Source organism: Ochotona princeps, chromosome 2 (genome assembly GCF_030435755.1).
Source record: "Ochotona princeps isolate mOchPri1 chromosome 2, mOchPri1.hap1, whole genome shotgun sequence".
NCBI classification, from domain to species: Eukaryota; Metazoa; Chordata; class Mammalia; order Lagomorpha; family Ochotonidae; genus Ochotona; species Ochotona princeps.
In genome coordinates, this window is record NC_080833.1 from 7,457,385 (window position 1) to 7,480,079 (window position 22,695).

General features: G+C 43.0%; 1 protein-coding gene across 4 annotated transcripts in view; it reads left to right on the forward strand.

Moving 5' to 3' along the window:
* Positions 1 to 22,695, forward strand: part of VPS13D (vacuolar protein sorting 13 homolog D) — a 262,915-nt gene that overhangs the window by 82,405 nt on the left and 157,815 nt on the right. For 3 of the 4 annotated variants that reach the window (XM_058675413.1, XM_058675405.1, XM_058675419.1), the window contains 13 exons: positions 285 to 456; positions 599 to 711; positions 1,566 to 1,778; positions 5,021 to 5,283; positions 6,226 to 6,359; positions 8,459 to 8,614; positions 9,712 to 9,922; positions 10,380 to 10,454; positions 12,556 to 12,762; positions 14,250 to 14,339; positions 16,462 to 16,602; positions 18,927 to 19,049; positions 22,388 to 22,462. In XM_058675413.1, coding sequence (XP_058531396.1) covers positions 285 to 456; positions 599 to 711; positions 1,566 to 1,778; positions 5,021 to 5,283; positions 6,226 to 6,359; positions 8,459 to 8,614; positions 9,712 to 9,922; positions 10,380 to 10,454; positions 12,556 to 12,762; positions 14,250 to 14,339; positions 16,462 to 16,602; positions 18,927 to 19,049; positions 22,388 to 22,462 — 1,973 coding nt within the window. The remainder of the gene's footprint in view (positions 1 to 284; positions 457 to 598; positions 712 to 1,565; positions 1,779 to 5,020; positions 5,284 to 6,225; positions 6,360 to 8,458; positions 8,615 to 9,711; positions 9,923 to 10,379; positions 10,455 to 12,555; positions 12,763 to 14,249; positions 14,340 to 16,461; positions 16,603 to 18,926; positions 19,050 to 22,387; positions 22,463 to 22,695) is intronic. The other variant, XM_058675416.1, reaches the window with a different exon arrangement.

Sequence of the window (22,695 nt, forward strand, 5' to 3'; positions counted from 1 at the left end):
TTTCCTTATAATAGGTAAACTCACTCATGTTAGATTAGTAGGTTTTCTAAATGTATAGTCTGAAAGAAGAGAGTTGATATATACATATATATCAATATATATATGAAGTGTAATAGTCATACCAACTTGGTTCATCTGGAGCTCCAGCAAGGTTTTGTTATTGGAAGTTAGAAATTAACTATTTGAAAGTGCAAGTGAGTACATTTTAATTTTTGTATTCAGAGGTACACTGTCAGTGTTAAATTAGTGAAATTTTTGTTGAAATGATCTGTTCTTTTTCATAGAGAAATAAGTCATACTGTGCCAGACATATCTATCCATGGCAATCTCTCTTCAGTCCACTGCTCCCTGGATTTGTCAAAATATAAGCTCATCCGTGGCCTGTTAGAAAACAACCTTGGAGAGCCTATAGAGGAATTTATGCGCCCCTATGATTTACAAGATCCAAGAATTCATGTGAGTGAGACTTTATGTTCTGTAGCTTTCACAGTTTCAAGCTGATGGTCCTCCTATGCACATGTTGTGGAGCATCACCTGGACAAAGAAGGCGGGACAAGCCGCCTTCAACTCTTTGTTGAGTAGCGTTTTCCTTTTGCAGACTGTTCTCAGTGGAGAAGTGTACACCGGCATGTGCTTCCTTGTGGACATGGTAAATGTAAGTCTGGAGCTTAAAGATCCAAAAGGAAAGGAAGGTGCCAGCTCCCTGGCCAGGTATGGCTTTAAACCTGTTGTTCTACTGTTGATAACAGTGGATGCAAAGAGTACATGCAATTTCATTTGCATTGAATCAAGGAGTGTGGTTTTCAAAGTGCTCTTTGGTTAGTCTACATAGTGCTTTGTAAATGTTTGAATTCGGGACAGGCATTTAGCCTAGCAGTTCAGGTGTAGCATCCTGAATTGGAGTGCTTTGCTTTGATGCCTGACTGCACACTTTAACCCCTGTCCTGACTCAGGAAGCAGCAGATGGTTGCTCAAGGGTCTGTGTCCCTGCAGCCTTCACTATTACATCCTTGGCTCCAGAGGCCCTTGTAGGCATTTGAGGGAGCTCCATCCCCTCTATCGATCTCAAAAACAAATAAGCAAATCAATTAGTTAATTAAAAACGAAAGGGTTGTTTATTTGCTCTCAAATACCAGTGGCTTCCTACAGTGACTTCCCAGTGATCTTGGCACCTGATCTCTGTGGGGATCAGGCTTTTTGTCTCATTGTATTAAGGGTGACAGAGCAGCCAGCATTCTGATGATTCTGAGAGAAACACAGGGCCTCTATAATGGTCCTCAGTGACAATGGAATGCTCTTGCAGACTGCAGGGGAGCTAGTGCATGGGGCTGCCTGGAGCCAGGAGTAGAGACCAGCTTACTGAGTGTTGTGAGGAGTCAGCCTGCAGTACTGACTGCCTCTCTGGCCAACATTGCAAAACTTTAGAAATTTTACCTAAGAAGTTTGGATTTTAGCTTCTATCTTTACCCCTTGTTGTTTGTAGCTGCTTTTGACTTGTGATCTTGTGCTTTTTTGATTATGTGAAATGGATATTATGTTTAACATCTTGCTTGCTTTCTCCTTAGATTTGACTTCAAGAAGTGCAGACTGCTCTATGAGAGTTTTTCCAACCAGACTAAGTCCATTAACTTAGTTTCCCATTCTATGATGGCCTTTGACACTCGCTATGCTGGGCAGAAGGCCAGTCCTGGCACAACCAATGTATTCAGTTGCATCTTTCAGCCTTCCAAGAGCAGCAGCACCACCCAAGGATCTATTCAGATTGAACTGCATTTCAGGTACAGGAGCCAGAACCTGAAGTAGCCTTTCTCTGTGGAGTCGTTTCCTGTGTGTCCAGTGCGGGCCCAGTGTATTCCGGCTTTAGAACGTCAGGGGACCACAGAGTCACGGTGCAGCGTGTCAAGTGTTAGCATGTAACTTCTGTTACCTTGCAGTTACCTCTGTTGACCAAAAGATGTCTCTGTTGCCTTTAAAGATTAGTATTGAATCAAATTTTGAAAATGAAAAATTTTTGAAAACCGAAACATGATTTTTGAAAATCAACCTCCCTATAAACCATAGCTTGTTAGGATTTATAAAGTGAAAAAGTTATGCTGACTTATGGGGGAAAAAAAAGATTTGTGGCCTATGAAAATAGTGGAAGAGAAGATGGTTTGGATTTGAATTACATCTGTTTATTTAAGTGTCATTGACTTCCCTGTATAAAGAAAGTTTTACCTTTTTAAAGTAGATTTTTTTCCCTTTGTGCTGTGGAAGGCAGGATGGTGTATGTGCAGTGAAGGCTTGGAATCAGACAGTCATGGTCTCAAAACCTCGCATTTACCACTCAGCTGTGTGTTTTAGGGCAAGTTGTCTGGCCTCTTTGAGCCTCAGTTTCTGCTTCTGTAACTATATCTACCTTCGGACTGGATGTGATAATACACGTGGTTCTGGCGTGTTGCTTGGTAAAGATGGTGGTTGTCACTGTTACTTACTTAACTCTGCACCAGTGAGATTTTATGACCAAATGAACATAGACCTGAAACCTGAAAAATTAGATCTGCTCTAAAGAAATTCTTCAGCGAAAATCCCAAAAAGGACACCTCTGGAACCAATATCAGTTTCATTCATTCTATTAGTTCTTACTGTCATCTGACGTATTATAAATACAAAGCACTAAAAAGTAAGGGTGGGAAAAATCTGAGCAACAGCAACAAGAGCAAAAAACATTGAGACTCTGCTGTGCTACATGTTTAGGATTTGGTGTGAGGAGGGCAGTGGGGATCCCACTCTCCCTGTACGCCTCTGAAGAAGTCCGGGAAGGCAGACAGACTGCCTCATGAGCCTTGGAAAGGTTCATGAGGAGGAATCTCGCTCTCTGCTTCTGGCGTCTTGGCGTGTCAGGTGCTTCACTCACTGTCAGTGAAGCCTCACAGTCTGCTTAAAGGGTGATTTCCACTTTATAAATGCAGACAGAAACTTGGGGAAGGGCTAAGTAACTCTTCTAAGGACACATAGCTAAAGTAGTCTGAACTCAGACCTTGGTCTCTGACATGAAAGCCCAGGTCCTTTCTAATGGTTTTCAGGCCGCTGGTTGCCTGATTACAGTCAGAAGCCAAGGTGATTATATCTTGAACTTATTTTTTTTTTTTGAAGAGTATTTGAACAGAAAGTTTGTATGTGTATATGTACATATATACATATACAAAAATATATCCATAAACCCAAAAAGTTTGTATATGTATGTACATATATATGGTTCATGAAAATAACTGTTTTTTGGGTTTGCTTGATTTTCACTGATCCAGCTTATGGAGCTTCTAGCTACTTGCCTTATTGAACATGTTTAAAATATATAAAAAGCCTTGAAATATCTTTGTTTGTATTCTAAAGCTTTAACATTTCTTGGAATCAAGTAATAAAGTCTTACCTTGGCTCTTGCTAACAGAAATAGCATTGTTGGTGAGCGGAGTAAAACATTCATTCTCTTGATTGGAACTTCTGAACGCTTTCCGTGTCTCAAAGAGAATTACTCTTCTGTTGGGATTTTGCATGTCAAATATAAATCACTTCACAGTGTTTAAAGGCTTGACATATTTTCCAGAAAAGGGCTCTGACACACTCTGACTTTCCAGTTTGTGCTGAGCTCTGACAAGCTGTGTTCAAAATGGGGTGGAAAAATTTTTACTGAGGGCAACATTTTTTCTGTATTACAAAAGGATGGAGTGTTTCTGTGAAGAATGCTGGCCTGTGAGAAGGAGACATGCGGCATGCTGCCCTTTTACCAGAGGCAGTAAGCCAGGTTTAGGAGAAGTGGGGCACTTAGACCAGTCTAGCAGTACTTTCAGATCAGCCTCGCTCAAACGCGAGCACCTCCCAGGGCAGGGAACTGGCTACACATAGTCCCTAGGGCCTCTGAGTTCCTGCTGTGGGTTTGTAGAACCAAATTTAACATGGGAGACACTGTTGAAGTTTTGCTGGGCCTTGTTTCTTCTGTCTACCCGAGAGGCTTGAACCAAGCTCCTGGCCACTCCATGGATTCAGGCAAGACCTGAAAGTCTGGGTTTTTATGTCAAATAGGAAATTTAGGGTAATGAGGACCGTAAAACTCCACCCAGTTCTACTTTTTCCCTATTGAGGAAATACTCATGATGAATGTCATCTATTTGTCCTTTTCAAACTGAAAGATCTAGGCTCTCCCATCCCATCTTCTGGAGACATCATCTGGTGTTTTGTAAGCTCAGTGTTTTATAAAGGCGCCTCCTCTTTGCCTGGAGTGTTCACTCTTAGCATGTGAACATTCCGTGTAAGCGAGGAAGCCAGCGGGGAGGATAGAGTGACTTGCCAGGGTAGCACGGCTTGGAAGTGACAGAGGTTAGGTCTGGGCCTCTGACTCCACAGACTGCACATCTTCTGCTTCGGCAGAATCTCACAGCCCTTGCACTGCAGGCAAGCATCCCCTCTGCATTTCACATGGGAGATTTTTGTTTTAGATTTTGGAGCACTTGCATAGACTTGACTTGATTAAGCATGCCTAAGCTGTAAAACTCCCAAACATGAAACTGCATCATGTTGGTGCTTAAATAGTTTGGATTTGGAGTTTTCAGATCAGGGTTACTCAACCTGCACTGAGATTTTGGATAAAAATTTCTCTGTTGTGGGGATGTCCTATTAGTTGTGGGATGGTTAGTAATATCCTGGCTTCTGTTAGCTGCCAGCAGCAACCTCTTCTGTGTGGTAATAACAGTTATCTCCAGGCAATGCCAGATGTCTCCTTGGGAGCGAAATTACCCTGGTTGAAAACCACTAAGCTACTCACTATTGTTTTCTCTTAGCATATTCCTTCTTGATTAAAAAAATATGATGTTACCCTTTGAAAAGCATACACTAAATATATTATTAAGCCAATGTTGAGTGTTTATTGATACTTGAAGCTATCAGTTTAGAAAATACTGTATACCATTTGCCAGGAATGAGTTAATACATTTGCAGATCATTAAAATGTCATTTTTTTCTTTGTCCTATTCTTTTTTTCTCATAGGTCTACCAAGGATTCCTCCTGTTTTACAGTAGTTCTCAACAATCTTCGTGTGTTTCTCATATTTGATTGGCTCCTGTTAGTCCATGATTTTCTTCATACTCCCAGCGATATTAAGAAACAAAATGTTACTCCTTCTCGCCACCGACACTCTAGCAGTGAGTCTGCTGTGGTTCCCAAAACTGTGAAGAGCGGAGTAGTTACCAAGCGGTCCTCCCTTCCTGTGTCTAATGAAAGACATCTGGAGGTCAAGATCAATGTAACAGGTGAATATATGTAGGCACAGCTCACTGGTTCTGAGTTTGGCTGTCAGACTCAATCTCTGTCTTCTTGGATAATTTCTCTTAATGCTTTTCATTTTTGACATGAGCCCATATACATTTGCATCTTTTACAGACTACAAAATATCAGGGTTTTGGCCTTGAATTTTAGTTGTAAGCTGCATGGTTTCAGAGTCTCTTGTTCCTCTCCTCTGACTGTGTGTGTGTACCTGGCCTGAGCACCTGGCTGAACACTGGTCGTTTTCTCCCCAATGTGAAGTCTGGTTTTAATTTCTGATTGATCTTTAGGGCCTAACGCATGGATCTTAGCTGAATCTCAGCAAATGTCGTACCTTGGAAAAATTGGTTTTGAGGGTGAATCATTCAGAGGGTTGTTACTTTCTATCCCTTTACAGATGGACTTCCTTTTGTTTTCCTGTAACTAGTGAGCTTGCCCGGTGCATCTGTGGGGTTTGTGTCTTGATGGCTGTTTGTCATACCCTCTGCCTGCTTCTCAGTGGTCTTGATGGAACTTGGTAGCACAGCACATTTTAAATGGATTCAGGCACAGATGCTTGAGCTGCAGATGATTTTTTACAAAAGCACCGTGTGCAGCAGAGTAAATTTGCCATGTGTGAATGAATTTGGAAAACTGCCTGCTGGCTTCAAAAATCTCAAGCTTGAATGAGTCTATGTTCTGTGTGAACAACTGGACCAGCTGCATAGATCCAGCGTAGTGCTTATGGTATCTAACCAATTCTAGTGTCTAAGTCCACTTCCTGGGGTTTTCTAGCAAGGTGCTGCTTGGAGAAAGGATGCTTTCTTGGGCTTCTGGGTGTCTGTCAAGCCTTCCCGGACAACTGGGATGTAGTTTCTCTCTTGAGTCTAAAAATAGATGCTTCAGAGAGAAACCTAACCTTGGGTCGATTGCCATTGCTTCCGTTGCAGGCACGGAGTTTGTGGTCGTTGAAGATGTGTCCTGCTTCGATACCAATGCCGTCATTCTGAAAGGCACCACAGTGCTCACCTATAAGCCCCGCTTTGTTGACCGCCCCTTTTCAGGCAGTTTGTTTGGCATCGAGGTAAGAATTCTGTGAGTTGGTGACACTATCACGTGTTTAGCTCTGAAAAAAAGCATCTGGAAGAGAATTTTATCATATGAGGGAAAAGCACTCATGGATTTGGAGGGTTCTTGCAATGTTCTGAAGTTACTGAGTTACTCTAATACGTGAATTCAGACCTGCAATGTTAGGCTGTAAACCTATGGAGCGACTTTCTCTCTTAGCCCCTTCACTCCTCTTCTCGTCCCTGAAAGCCTGTCAGGCAGCTTGTTGAGGCCTCTAGGTCTGCAGGTCTGCTTCATGGCAGATTTGTAAACATGAGGCAGCAGATCTCCTTTCCCCACACTAAGTACTGTCCTGGGAAGATCTAGGGCTTTTGGGTAATGGAAACGTGTTTCCATAAAAGGTGTGAAGGATCTCGGGTAGTATCTAACTTTCGGAATATCTGATCTATGAAAAGGCTGGAGAAGCATGTGTAATCCCATAATACATCTCTGACCGTGGTGCTTTAGGTTCTGATGTCGTCTCATGGAGATCCTTTGTACTGGAGTAGCCTTTGTAGCTGGGAATTTCATCTGCAGTACTAAGCAAAACCTGCTGTCTCTTTCCAAGCCAAGGGAATGTGACAGCTTCTTGATTCCATCACGTGTTCTTAATTCACTGATCTCCGCTGACATTCCTCTCGTTACAGTGTGAGAAGAGTTGGGCTGGGTTCCTTTCCCTCTGCACCTGAACTCTTCCTGCCCTTTCTTTCCAGTTGTGTTGCTCAGAGGTTGGATGAGCAACATGTTATGCTTTTGTGGGGAAACGTGTTAAATATAAATGAATAAAACTTATAGATATGTCACATATTTAAATAAATATTGATAGATTGATTTGGAAGGCAGAAATATTAGGGGGAGGGATTGAGAGATCTTGCATCTGCTTCCATCCGAATCTCTCGTGTGGGTGGTAGGAGCCCAAGAACTTGGGCTGTTGGCTGCTGTCTTTCCAGTCCTAGGCAGCAGCTATACCACAGCACTGGCCGCCACACCTGCCTTCTTGGCCACTGAATTTCTCATGTAAAGAAGGCTCAGTGTGAGAGGAAAGATTTACATGCTGATGCGATGTGAGTTGATCTTGAAATTGCAGTTCAATTTGCTTTCCAAACCACCACACTACCAGCTTTGAATGAGAAATGTGGGTGGTTGATGAATGAGCTGTCAGGCACAGCTGGGTTTGTATGGCAGAAGCCCTGGAAGGAAGATGAAACTTCCCTGCTTCAAAGCCTCAGTAAAGCTACAGGGCAAGATGTTGGAGACCCTTGGAAGCTCTGCTCAGTGTTGTGCTTGAGTCTTGCTTTTCAGTTAGGCTAGGACAAACCCTCAAGGGGAGGAGAAGGGACAAAAGGGCCTAAAACATGTGGTACCTTCCTTGCTGTGTGCACTGCTAAGCACAGTGCTAGACTGGGAGTCCTCCTTCCTTCTCTCTCTCCCCACAAATTATGATTATTTTTGTAGCATTTTGTTATAGAATATTCTAAACATGCAAAATAAGCAGAATAATATAGTGAACATCTAGGTATCTACTATCCAGCTTCAATAATTCAGGTATTTATTTTTAGTTAAGGAAAGGGAAAGTCACCTTTCCTACACATAGGTAACCTCTATTGACATTTGATTTTTTTTCTTTTCTGAAAATAGAAAGTCATGGAGTAGTACTATTTGCTTTGGGCTGTCGTTTCATATTACCTGTGCTATAACTGGCTTCTTTCACTCCATATGATCTGTTTAACAGTCATTTCTAAATGGCTACAAATGTTTCATAAAACAGGAATGATATCCCTTTGTTGTGGCTTATTTTTTTTTTTGTCAAAAATTTTAATTTTATATACTTGAACATCTGAGAAAGAGCTCTGTGAACTTTTCTGTATTTTGCATTATTTTCTTAGTCCAGTTTCTAAAGAGAAGTTAGGAATTTGGGGTACAAAGGTGTGAGATCCTTGTGGCTTTTGGGGTGAATTTTTCAGGGGCCTTTTTCTCAGCGTGTGTGCCTGTGTGTGCTCTCGGTACTTGCCGTGGGCCCTGCGTTAATGCAGGACTGATGCGCAGTCATCCCTGCCCTCTGCATTTGTTCTCTAGGTGTTTTCATGCCGACTTGGGAATGAACATGATACAGCCCTTTCAATTATTGATCCAGTACAAATTCAGGTGGAGCTGGTGGGGAATTCTTCTTACCAGAACAGCTCGGGACTGATGGATGCGTTCAATAGTGAAGATTTTCCGCCCGTTTTGGAGGTAATCATGAAGGATCTCTCACTCTAGAACCCACTCAAACACCTTCCGTTGTCAGCTTCTCCCAGGCTCAACTGGGCAGCGACGGTACAGAGATTTGGTTCTATTTCTGTCCTAGGAGATTTGGGGAGGAGAAAAGACCTTCTCGTTGCCTGATGCCACGTGGAACTTCTGTGACAGTTTTTAGGAAGCAGAGTAGGCAGGGGTATTTAGTATGAGTGGAGCTCAAGGTTGGGTGAGTCCCAGAGGAAGTGCGGCTTGTCAGTTGGCAGGGAGAGTGGAAGAGGAAAAACGTTTGATGTTACAAAGCAAAGTCTTTATGGAAACAGAGGCTGTTGGACCAGGCCAGCCAGCTGTGCAGGCAATGGCGGAGGACCGGAGGGTAAAGCCAGGCAAGGGAGAGTTAATTTGGTGTTTTCATGAGTTGGTTGAAGGAAATAGTCTATTTGCACCATAGAAGATTGAAAAAGAGAGAAAATCCTTTGGGTATTTTAGTCTTAGTGGTGTCTCATGGGCAGATAAAGAGTGAACGAGGCAGCACACCGAAGGTTCTGGCGGTTCTATGGCATTGCCGTTCTTAGTGGTCTGGCAGGGAGGCTGCTGTAGCCTCCCCACAGGTAGCCGTGGAAGACTGGATTTCAGGAAACACCCTTTGTGTCTAAGTTGATATGTTCAAAATTATGTTTGAAGAAAGAAAAGATAAATTTTGTTCCTTAATTTAAAAATTAAAAAAATTAAATATGTCCATACCAAATGGATTAGGATGTGTAACTGATCTATATTCTTGTTTCCATCAAGCCATTCTCTGATCCTTCCTGTTCATGATTAATGCACTTGCATGGAAATCATCCTGCTGACATATTAAATGTTATGGCAATTATTGTAGCTTAATATTTTTATTTGGTGCAGTTATGTGACCATTTAAGCTCAAGGCTATCCCTTCATGGTTATTACTGCTTGCTTTCAAGATCTTTGCAGTGTTTAAGTGAGAGAAGTGTTTAAGTGAGGACTTTTAAAACTTAAAATATGAATTCTATCTGTTAAAGTGTGGATGTAAAACCAAATACCTCTAAAAATGAGCTACCTTTTGCATTTTTTAGATTCAGTTGCAAGCCCTGGATATCAGACTGTCATACAATGATGTTCAGCTGTTTCTTGCCATTGCAAAATCCATCCCAGAGCAAGCTAGTGCTGCGGTGCCGGAGCCGGTGGCCTCGGAGTCGGGCTCTGTGGGCAGCCACCTCTCGGGCACAGCTCGAGTTGGAGAAGAAATCAGAGAAGGGGCAAGACATAGCTTAGATCCGGTCTTGGGTAGGTGTCTGACATTAAAACCTTCCAGTGCTACTACCAACCATTTCCCTTTTTAACCTTAAACTTGTTCAGAGTCTAATTATATGTCATTAAGTGTAATTGTAAGTCATAAGAATGACTCTAATTTTTTTAAATTTAAAAACAAACAAAGTACGCTAGAAGAACTGCTAAGCCTATGCTGTTTTTCTTCTTGCAATTGATTCTGGAATTATATGGATAATGCTAAAGTTTAGTTTTAAACCATGAGTGTTTTCCTCCAAAGTTGTGTGGATAATACTTAGTTTTAAACTTTTAAAAACATACGCAATATAAGGGAAAGACCTTACATGTCAGGTCCATTTGCTGGAAGCCTTCAATGAAGAGCCCATTTTACATATGGAACTGAAATATGTTAGTTGCCAATGTCTGAATTTCTTAAGTTAGTCCGTGGATTAATTTCCATAAAATTGTTTCTTAGAGTTACAGTTGGCGAGACTGCAGGAGCTGGGATTCAGCATGGAGGATTGTCGCAAAGCCCTGTTGGTGTGTCAAGGTAATTTGAATGAGGGTTCCATGACCTAGTGCTTGTATCTAAAATATGCTTCCTTTCCCTCTCCTCTCTGTGTGCTGCTGCCTGTCTGGAACGCCCCCCACATGTCTCTGCATTTTAGGTAATTAATGATTTCTTGGGGACAAGAAAATGGGCTCTGGAGCTGACTGCTGACTGCTTTGTCCCATCTCAACCACTCATGAACGACTGAGCTCACTGCTCGGTCTCCTGGACCTTAGTGCTCTGTTGTCTGTGAAATGAGGTTCAGGAGACCCCATTCAGAGGGTTTATGTAAACACTTCATCATGTGTAAGTGCTTGAGAAGCAACTACCTGGCACACTGTGAGCCATTGGCACAAAAGGTGGTGGTGGTAATAGTGGATGTGGCAGTACTGCAGCAGTACTGCTTCCTGCACTCGCTGAGTTCCTATAGGCCTGTCCCTTAGGCTCCCTGTTGACTCTTCCTAGCTCATGGCTCTAGCGGTGAGCTTTGCTTCAGCTGAGGAAACTGGCTCAGTTAGGTTATGGAAGCTCGTGTCAGTGAGGCCCAAGTGAGTTTAAGGTAGGTCCCCGACTCCCAGCCCGGGTTTTTTTCCGTGTGTCAGGAAATGCCCCCAAGGTCATGTTTCCTTGTGTTCCTTACACCTGTGGGCGCCCTGCCCTCTCCCTTTCTGATGCTCTGTGCTGTGCGCAGTCATCCACTTCTGTTCACGTACATTTTGTAGACTGATAGATAGTATGGTAAATATAAATCTTACAGGCTTTTTAAGTAATATTTTATTGAACTATTTTATTATGGTTACTTAATATTACATTAGCATCTTTCTATATCATTAAATCTTTTGTAAACTGATTTCTTTTTACATTAACTCCATTAACTCTAAGAATATATTATACTTTCTAACCTTTCACTTATTTTTTTTAAAATATGCATGGTTGTGTAGTAAGCATATTTTTGATGTGAACTTTTGTCTTTTAAGGATGCCCTTGATAGACCCAGAATTATAGCCACTGGATAAAGTGTATAGATTAAATTTTTCATGCCATCTGGTAGACTTGACAAGTCTTTTTTCTGAAAAGGCTGGGCCTGAGGTGCCTCATTGTTTATTTATGAATTGACTGGAATCTGGAGTCTGAAACAGTCCCAGAAATTTTTAGATATTGGATAACCTTTATCTAAAATGTAATCCTTAATTAAGTTTACCTTTTCTGTGCCTTTCACTCTTTTCTTTAACAATGAAAGCACATTTTAAAAATGTCTAAGAAACTGAGTTTCTTTGTTAATTTATTTTCTTTAGTATCTAAAATTTCATGTTGTCATTAGTAAGGCTGGTAATAGAGCTGGGATTTATCACGCCCTTTTAACAAGCCGGCCTTTGCTGCCAAAGCTTCGAGTATGCCCTGTATTTTTTCCTCAGATCAGCCCTATTTGTGGGTATGTGGGTGCCAAAAGATAAGTACCACCCTGATCCAACAGCTGGTGCATGCAGAACCAAGTCTGGATCCCATGCCCTTAGCTGCTTACCCCGTTCCCTGAATGTTCTCTGGTAATTTATAAGTGTTGCTTTTCTGTTTTTTTTTTTTTTTTTTTTCTTTTGAGAGGAGTAGGACTCTAAGCAATCTGTTCATATTTAGGTAGCTGGTATTTAACTGTTGTTTATTACACACATGCCATTCTCATGTTGCTGTTTTTAAGGAATTTATGATTGGTTGAGAAGATATTATACATATAATAGGACATTTGAAAACAATTAAGCAGTGTACCAGAATATGCAAAACTAGGTAGTGAAGATGAAATGCTTCAGCACCAGGTACCCTTTAGAGTCTGGATCCTCTCGTCCTTCCCTGGCCATTCCATGTTCTTCCTGTAGGTGGTCTGGGCCAGGTCCTGACAGGTGTGGTGAACTTGAACATAACATACAAAGAAGGCTGCCTTCTACCGCTTCAAAATCGGATTCTTATTGTTAGGCTAAGTCTGAGAACACTTCTGAAATCAAGGCTCTCTTGGGCTTTCCAGGAGGTCCCTGACAAACTTGGTTTTTCCATTTGCTGGGTTAAGCTGTGAAAGTTGGTGCAAGCTGATCCCTTTTCAATTTGTTTGAAGGGCAACTGAAGAAGGCAGCAAGTTGGCTGTTTAAGAATGCAGAGCCCCTGAAGTCTCTGTCTGTGGCCTCCGGCAGCCGGGAAGGCCCCGGGGCCAGGGCAGCTGCCCGCCTCTCTGGCGTGGAGATCAAGGCCGAGAGCGTGTGCATCTGCTTCATTGACGACTGCATGGACTGCGATGTTCCGCTCGCCGAGCTCACCTTCTCCCGTGAGTGCTGTCCCGGCCTTCGGATGAACCTGGTGGTGGCTGAGTTACTGGGGGCCTTTTAAAAATGCTAGCATTCATGGTGAATTCTACTTAATAATATGAAATTCAATAGGGTGAAATTTAATTGGTGATTTTCAGATGCTTTTTATTATGTGTATTAAAAAAAAAGATATATGTGTTTGTTTGAAAGGCAGGGTTAGAGAAAGAGAGAGAGAGAGAGGTCTTTTATCTGCTGGTTTACTTCTCAAACTCCCCAAATGGCTGTAGTGGTTCAGGTTCAGCTGAAGCCAGGGGCTAGGAGCTTCCGCCCAGTCTCCCACATTGCTGCTGGGCCACAGGGACTTGGGCTGTCTGCTGCTGCTGCTTACTCAGTCTGTTAACAGGGAGCTGGATTGGAAGTGGAACAACCGGTACTCAAACTGGCACCCATGTAGGATGCTGGCCCTGCAAGCTATGGCTTAACCAGCGGTGCTGCAGTTATAACTGTGTATTTTAAAGATGTTTGTAAGCCTTTGCCATATGTAGCCTTCTGCCTGTAGCTTAGGACTAGTAGAAACTGTCATTGATACAGTTCTACTGCGTTAACAACAGTAGCTAAGTAGCTCTTGATCTATTTTATGTATCTAAAAATGATAGTGACTGCGATTACTGAAAGCATTTAGAAAAACAAGTTCAGAAAATAATGTTTTTACCTACTTACCTGTTGAAAATTAACAAACAAATGCCTAGAATCTTGTTGGAAAGCCCACCTCTTCGCCCCTCCCTGGGCCAGAGTCAGAGGTGAGCGCTCTGGGTAGGAGCTGTTCTTTAATGGAGCGGGGCCAGGGCAGGCCTGCTTTATCCCTCGGCACATCCCTGCAGGTGCTGTGGCAACGAGACTTGTGCGAGAGCAAGTGAACACCTCCCTGCCGTATCTGCCTTTCTTGACATCTTTCCAGCCTGCTTTCTCTTCAAGTCTAGTTGCTTCTGAGGCCTTAACTTGACTTCTCTTCCCCTGTGCTTCTAGAGACTTCCGGGGCTACTTAATTAAAGTTATTCCTGGAGATTTTGGCTTAATTAAAGTAACCCCTGGAGATTTTTGTAAATAGGTGTTCTTTTGGCAGAGATGAATTAGATGATTACTTATTTTTCTGTGATAATCCTGAAACTTAAAATAGTGTTTTTCAAAACATAATTACTCTCAACACTATGCATTCTCTAAATGTGTTTATGTAGAAATATCTTTTTTGTGTTCCCACTGATTTCAGCACATGTGAGTGGCAGAGCTGGGAGGCACAACATTTAAGGAAGTGCCAAAAAACTGCACAGTCGCAATAACTAATACTTAATGCAGTGTATGTTAAAAGTAGAATTGGTACCAAAGTCTGTGACCAGAAGTTGAGTTGCGTGTGCTTGCCACGGAGGCCACTGGTGTCAGTCCAGGGCCGTCTGCAGCAGTACTCCTCACCCCTGGCCCACTGCAACAGTAACATTCGCTTTGCTTGCAGGTTTGAATTTTCTCCAGCACATGAGAACCAGCCCTGAGGGCTATGCCCATTTCACTCTTTCTGGAGATTATTATAACCGTGCTTTGTCAGGTCAGTATGAAAAAGCATATATTGTCATGGGATTTAAAAAATAAATTTAAATGTTTGCGTTGAGCCCGTTGTGACGGAAATTCTACATGAGGAAAAGGGAATTAGAGGCAGAGTGAGAAAGGTTAGAAGCAAGTGTCTGGTAGGCACAGAGATACAGTTTTTTGTTTTTCTAAAATGTTACCAGGTTGCAAGTGAATTATTTAAAAATATGTTTTCTTGGTTAGTTCTTCTTCATGCTGGAGTTTGACTCATTCTGCAAGAAGACATTGCTCAAAACTGAAGGTAGCTAAATTTCCAGTGGGTTTCTAAATCCGTTAGTGTTTTTAACCTCAGGGCTCCAACTCCCCTTTGGTTGTTTCCTTGGAAGTATATACTGAGTCAGTGATAACCTACTCTTCTAAAGCAGACACAGTCCATCAGACAGGTTGAATCTTAGAGAATGTTTAATTCGATTATACTTCAAAGCGTTTCCAGGTTTCTTGTCTCCAGTCATTGGAAGGACCAAGATAAAGGCCAGAACGGGTTGAAATTTTAAAGCCAGCCTGCATTAGGGCCATGTTATTTGAGCCGTAGACTTCTTTGTCCTTAAGAGAAATGAAATGATTTCCCAGAAGCGTTGTGCTCAGGAGCAGCACGGTAGTCCCACACAGCTGGAAGTGTAAACTGAGGAGTGATTTTTTTTCCTTTGATGTCAATGAAAAATTCAGCCTCCCTTGGTTGTGCTGCTGCTAGTGGTTGCAGGGAGCTACGTCAGTGTTATGGTAGTTAGCATCTCCCTGTGTTCTGGAGTCAGTTAAAGAGAGCACTTGTTTCCTATTGTTCAAAATGCTTAACTTTAGAATAATGACCCAAATCTTCCCAGCTGACAGAAACTCTTGCAGGGCATATGGTAGTTATTTTTTCTGAGAATGATTTATTTTCCTAAACAAAATGTTGCCTACTTTTAAAGTTGAATGAACACATTCTGGTCACTAAGTGCCAAATGAAGTAAGGAGAGCAGTGTAGCTATTCTGCATTACAGATTGGCTCAGATTTCTGTTGGTAAAGCACCTGCCCTGTGACTAACTGAAATAGCAGTTTTTCATATCCAACAGATAGGTAAAAATTAATTTTGACATTATTATGTGTTGGTGAAGATTTGATCCATAGTTCCTGTTATTAGAGTTGTATATCACAGTTACAAGTTGGGAAAACAATTTGACATGATCAAGTAAAGTTGACTTCAAGTATACCCAACCCAGCAATAAACTGCCTCCAGGTCTGTCCCTCAGAGAGTCACTTGTCTGTGTGTACTAGAGTAAGAGTACAAGACAGTGAGTGTGTCATAGTAACGTACATCAAATATGCAATAATATGCTCAAAGATGTGCTGTTGAGGAAAATAGAAACTTGAAAAGGAATATGCACAGGGACTGTTGTGTAAAGATCATAAACAGGAAAAGATGAGCCAGTATGTGCTTCAGAATCGTATATGTGTATGATAAACTTAGGAAGAGCAAGCAAATTCATAATCAGAATGTCGAAACACTGTTTACTTGGAGTGTGTGGGAAGTGTTGGGAGGAAAAGGGATGACATCGGGGAGTGGCACTTGGGGACTTGAGAGGAATGGTTGGTACATGTGTATTTGTGTTGTTTTCCTTAAGCTGTACCTATGTGATGTTTATATACCTTCATATTTATGACTGTATTTTAAGATTTAAGAAATGGGGAAATATTAAGTTCATGAGCCTCTAAATTTATTCGTTGAATATATCATTCTTGCAACTAAAGAATCAAATGTAACAGTCATTATGCTACTATTTTTTGAGCCTGAATTGACACCTTTTTCCTTCTTGAGTGGGTCAGCAAGAGGTCCTGTCTGTGCCTTAGTGGGAGAGGGCATACATGCTCCCTGCCCCCTGCCAAGCATGGCAGGGGCACCTATCTGCTCTTCCCTGGCAGCCTCTGGGCAGCGCAGCATCTGCAGGGGGACCTCTAGCTAAAGGTGGTACTTTTGTGGTAAAATTGAATTGCAAATAGAAAGCCATTAAGCTCTAGTTGTCCTTTCTGAGTGTCTGTCAGCTGTGTTCCCTGGAGCTCTGATAACTGCTGCACGGGTGTCTTCCTTCCCATGTACTTCTAGGTTGGGAGCCGTTTATTGAACCCTGGCCATGCTCTGTATCCTGGCAGCGGCAGGCAGCTAGTCGGCTCCATCCTTCTCGCCTGAAGCTGGAAGTCAAGGCCAAACCCCGTTTGGATGTCAATATCACTTCTGTACTGATTGGTGAGTGGAGAGTTGTCTTTACAGTTGGTGTCTTCCTGTGTCTAAGTTCCTGGTAGCCACACTGACCTTCACGTGGTCATCGCTGCTGTTCTGTCACACCTGAACTGGCCTCATGGTTCTTCTCCACCTGTTCCTCTGGCCTGGGCATCCCTCGTTAATGCTGGCAGTTCAGGAGCAGCAGCTTAAACTCCTTAGGACACACGACTCTCTCCTCCTAATGTTTGGTCACTGGGGTTTATTAGGTGTTCTGGAAGTGAGTTTAGATTCCTTCCTCTCAAGTTCACAAAGAATTCTTAAAAGGCATGATTTTCATCTTGCCTGTGTTGTTTGCCATCGAGTAGCATGCCGACCTCATTGTCAATGTGATTTTGCATCAGGTGCTGCCAGGCCAATGGTGTGTGTTCGGAAAGGTTCCATTTGACACTGAGATGTATACCTCTGGATGTGAGAGTGAATGAGAATCCCCCGCACCCGCGCCCCCAGCACTTGCCCTTGCAGTTCTCTCTTCCTGCATGTGTGTCCTGTAAAGGAACAGCAGTATCACCCTGCAGTTGGGTAGAGGATACCTCCACTAGGAAAACCCACTCTGAGTTGATTTAACCACTTACTGATTTGGGTAATATTGTAGTTGGCATTGAATCGTAACACACTTTTGCAAATTGTGAGCTTGCTTCAGTATGTACGTATGGGCTTGAGGCTACTGAAATACCCATGTTCTTACTCATGTTAAATAAGAAGGAAAGAGCAGAGTGCAGTGAAATCAGTTCCAAAGGTTTTGACTTCTAAGTTTAAAACCAGATCATGATCGAATTTCATTTATTAATCTACCTAGACAGTACTATCACTTACATAATAGCTTATTTTATGATACTTCTATACTTAAATATGTCTAAATCATATTAGTTTGACACCTATATTGTTTCTCATATAATCTCTTTCTTTTAAAGATTTGTTTGTTTGAAAGGCAGAGTTAGAGAAGAGAGACAGAAAGACAGAAAGAGATCTTTCATCCACTGATTTATTCCCTAAATGGTCACAATGGCTAAGGTTAGTTGAACCTGAAGCCAAGAGCCAGGAGCTTCTTCCAGATCTCTGGTTTTTCCGGGAGCTGAATCAGAAGCTAGAACTCAAACCAGTGCCCAAATGGAAGCCATCACTACAGGCGGTGGCTTAGTGTGCTACACCACAGCACCAGACCTTACATAGATTTTTAATTTTGAGGATTAAGCATCTTTTATTTGAAAATCTGTCATGAGCAAGAGCTTACCTCCAAAGGATTCTTGTTGGTATTTCTGATGTGCATCTGTTATTGTAAAATTATTAGCCAGGTCATCTGTGTGCAACAGGTTAAGTGCCAGTTGGGATACCCACATCCCAAGTCAAGGTCCCTGGCACAGCTCCTGGTTATTCCATGCTTTCAGTCCAGTTTCCCTGCTAATGTTCCTGGGAGGCTGAAGATAATGGCCAGAGTACTTGGGTCTCTGACACCCAAAGGGGAGGCTCAGATGGAGGTCCTGCCTTCTGCCTTCAGGCTGGTCTAGGCTTGGCTATTGTGGGAATCTGGGGAGTGAAGCAGTGTAGCGTGCAGTAGCCTGGAGCTGAGGCCTAGAGCCTGGAGCTCAGTCCTGGCTTCCCAATCTTTGAACCTTTGCTGCTGCCTCCCAGGCTCTATATGAACAGCAAGTGGAGTTGGGAGCCAGAGCTGGGAATCAGACCCAGGCTCTTTGAAATAGATGTAGGTGTCTTAGCTGGAGTCTTCACCACCATAGCAAATCCTGTCCTTACTGGTTTTTGAATAGCCTCCCAGGTGGTCTCTATCTGCCAGCCCACTCCTGTGCTGTGGCAGGCTGTCCCCTTTGCAGGCTCAGTTCTTTCCTTTTGCAGACTTTCTTTGCTAACTGCTACTCCAGTATGCTCTGCTAAAGCCGCATCTGACTATTCACTTTTCCCTAAATGTGCCATGTGCTTCAGTGTCTTTCTAGATGCTGCTTCTTCTCTCTGGAATATTATTCAGAACTAGAGCAAAGGTCCCAGGTCTCTGAGGATTTCCCTGTTTTTTTTTCGAGTATACTACCCTGCTTGGCCTTGTGGAGACAGTCTGATGTGTCTTCCCATAGAACTGTTTTGCAATTTGTTTTAGACACCATGATTGTGTTCATACAACTCTGTTGTGGTGGAGGGTGAGGCTTTCCAGGGCATGACCTTATCAAAGCCTAGCAGAAGCCCTCTTTCCAGGGAGACATGCTTGGTTTTCTGAACTAAGGTGGTATGACCTGAACCCTAATCTTCTCTATTTTCTTTAATGTCTTTGGGATTCGCTGTAGATCAGTATGTGAGTACCAAGGAGTCGTGGATGGCGGATTACTGTAAAGAAGACGAACAAGCAGAGGCAGCAAAGTCAGAAGACTGGATGGGCTCATCGGTGGATCCTCCTTGTTTTGGACAAAGTAAGATCTTCCCCTTCAGATGTGTCCTGGAGTCCCTTTTGATGGACAGAGCAAGGTTTCACTGAGAAATTAAATTGGGACCATCGTTCTCTTGGAGCCAGATAGAAAACTCTGAGTAGCATCTGTAGTTCCGTTTTCATCTTTGAGAGAGAATTTTCTGACATGAACCACTGAGTTTTGAATTTTGATTCTAATTCTGCTTATGTTGGGGAGAAAGGATGTGTGGGACATTCCTCCTGAATTCCTGTAGCCTGTTTGTGAGCTGGTGTACCTGAGACTGCCTCAGTACCAGCACTTGGTTAGTTGTGTCTTATTTGGCTTGACATTGAATTTCCAATTGGTTGTACTTTTTAACTGCATTTAAAAAGTCTATTTTAAAGTCTATTTTAAAGTCTATTTTAAGTTTATTTTCATGTTATTTGGCAGGCAAGGAGGTGGGTGAATTTAAAGACAGGTAGAGAGAGCTCTTCTGTCCTCTGGTTCACTCTCCAGAGCTGAGCCAGGCTAAAGCCAGGACCTTCGTCTGGGTCTCCCGCTGAGGGAGGACCTCAGTACATCAGCTCTTCTGTCCTCTGGTTCACTCTCCAGAGCTGAGCCAGGCTAAAGCCAGGACCTTCGTCTGGGTCTCCCGCTGAGGGAGGACCTCAGTACATCAGCTCTTCTGTCCTCTGGTTCACTCTCCAGAGCTGAGCCAGGCTAAAGCCAGGACCTTCGTCTGGGTCTCCCGCTGAGGGAGGACCTCAGTACATCAGCTGTCACTGTTGCCTTCCAGGGTGTGCGTTAGCAAGAAACTGGGTTGGAAGTGGAAAAGCCAAGACTGAAACCAGGCACTCCAAGGTGGGGTGCAGGCATCCCAAGTGCTATCTTGAGGGTTGTACCAGACATACGTGCGCGACAAGATTAGAAAAACTTATTAGGGCTTAGAGCTTTTCTTTTTAATTTTGTTTTTATTTGAAAGACAGAGTGATAGGAGAGTGAGAGAGAGGAAGAGAAAGTAGAGAAGAGAGAGAGAGAGATGTCCATTTCCCGGTCTTCCTCCCCAGCTGGCTTGCAGCCATGGACATGGATCCCTGCACTCCCTCCGAGGCTCTCCGACCTCCCAGGCACACTAGGGGTGCTGGGTTGGAAGCATGACTGCTGGTGCCTGAACTCAGTCCTCTTTGGGGTGCTAGCATCACAAGTGGGAACTTTACCTGCTGTGCCACAACATTTTTTAGAGATTTGTTTTATATTATTGGAAAATCAGCTCTGGAAAAGGAGAAACACAGAGAAAGTTCAATCCCCAAGTGGCTGCAATAGCAGGAGTTGAGCCAGTCTGGATCCAGGAGCCAAGAGTCTCCTCTGGGTCTCCTGTGTAGGTGCAATGTCCCAAGGCTTTGGGCTGTCCTCGACTGCTTTCTCAGGACTTGAGCAGGGAGGGAAATGGAGCATCCAGGACACGACCGATGCCCATATGGGATCCTGGTGTGTGCAAGGTGAGGATTTTAGCCACTAGGCTATTGTGCGGGCCCTGTGCCACACATTTTTAAAAACATCCCCGCTAGTCATCTACACCTAAAGATAGAGGCTTTGACAATATCCCATGTAAATCAAGGTTTTAAAAATGGGAGCCCTATATTGTTAACAGAATCTGAAATAATTAAATACTCAGCCTTTTAAAGAAAATAGTGTGAATTTCTTCGAAGTGTTCTCTCCTGTTATTTCCTGCCTCACCATGGAGGTCTGTTTTCCTCAGAGCTGAGGCAGTTGTGTTAACTGCATGCTCTTCATTATCCCGAAGTGATTGTCACCCAAATCGGCCCCGCTCTTGCATGGTGGTTTCTTTGGGACACCCGGGCTGGACCTCACAGATCCTGTGAACACTTCAGTGTTCCATCTGGCTTGCAGCAAGCCATGGGAAGATGGGTTTTCTGAGTGTATGAAGTATTTGTATGGGCTCGTCTCTCCTCAGGGTGTGTCTGCCTGTGCTTGGGGAGGGAAGGACAGAGACGCCAGCTGTGCTGGTTCGCTGTGTCCCTGGCAGCTGCTGCTGTGCCTCAAGGCCAGAACCACTCAGTTACCGTCAGCCTCTCCTCTGGCTCCTCCTGTAGCCTTCCCAGTTGTGCTTAAAGAAAATAACCTGGTCTACCAGAAGACTTCTTAATCTCTGTAATATGCAACATTTCAAAGAGTGTTTTTCTGAAAGCCAGAGTCTGCAAATAGAGGAAGGCCTAAGCTTTGGGATTTTGAGGAAGAATCTTGTCCTACTACTTTTATTTTTTTGTTTCGTTCCTTTTAAAACTTTTCCTCTCTTTAGTTAGCAGGCTGCCTTATCTATGTTAAATGCCAGGGCCACATTAAAACTTGCTTTATTTACTTAGAGATTTTTATGACTACTTAGACTTCTAAAGGCATAAACAGGCATACCTGAATATGCATAAATTTCCAAGCATGTTCCTTGTTGGAAAGTCCTGGGTGCTAGTGTAGCTAATCCCAGGATTGTGTTATTTTTGTAGACCTGCTAAAATGCTTATTGGGCATTTGCTTTGCAACTCAGAAATTTGATTATAAGCCTGTAGATTTTAGTCAAGAATATGTTATCATATTTCCTTAAGAGTTTTGCCTTTTATTCAAGCCGGTCTCAGAATGAGCCCTTAGAATACCTCTTCCTCAGCCTGAGGGAGCCGCTCATCTCTGTGTGTGGGCCTCCTGCTGCCTTAACTGTGGGCCTAGCCCAGGATAGGCCAGCACTGGGTGTGTGGCACTTCGCTGAATCCCTGTTGAATTCCAAACGTGACAATGTGCACCCTAAATATCCTTGAAATGCCCAGACTTAATTTAGGGTGCAAATAATGCTGTGAGATCATCCCTTGGTGGTGATGGTTTAGATTTGGGGCCCAGCCTGGCCCTTTGTCCTGGATGTTTGACACCCTCTGTGACTGGCATATGCTGCTTACTGTTTTCCAGTTGGATTGGAGCAGCTGCCACCAGACTCTGTAGTGACTGGCTTCTGTTAATTTTTCTGTGCCATTTAAGATTGTAACATGCTTTAAGTGAAAAATCTCCAAAGCTTTATCATTCCATTCAAGAAAACATTTGATACATTTTTTTTCCTAATTCAGAGAGAAAGAAAAGAAAAGTGTGGTGCTTTAAAACGAGCCGTGATTAAGTCCTCTGGCTTCTTGTCTGTGTTTCCTTGGCCAAGTAGGATGTTAGCTCATGGTCACCGCGGAAAGGAACCATCCTGTGACTGCATGGTGCTTGCCTTTTTTGTAACATTCTCTGTGCTTATTGTTTGCAGGGGAGTCTTCTTCACTGTATGTATCTTACCCTCTAACTTTGTCTCTCCTGTCCACCAGGCCTCCCCCTTGTCTACCTTAGAACTAGGAGTACAGCCAGTCTGACTAACCTAGAGCACCAGATCTATGCTAGAGGTACAGTACAGCCAAGCGGGGGCGGATTTTCTCTGCTTAGTTTCAACTGTGGGTTTTTTATTCTTTCTTTCTTTCTCTTTTGTCAATGGAAGCTGATGTGGGTATTCCCAGTTGAGTACTATATTAGCAAAAGGCAAGAACATTTCCAGCTGACGGACAGAGTGACATTTTCTGTCAGAGTAAACCGTGTGCTGACTCTGATCTGGATGTCTTCTATTTCCCTTAACTCTTGG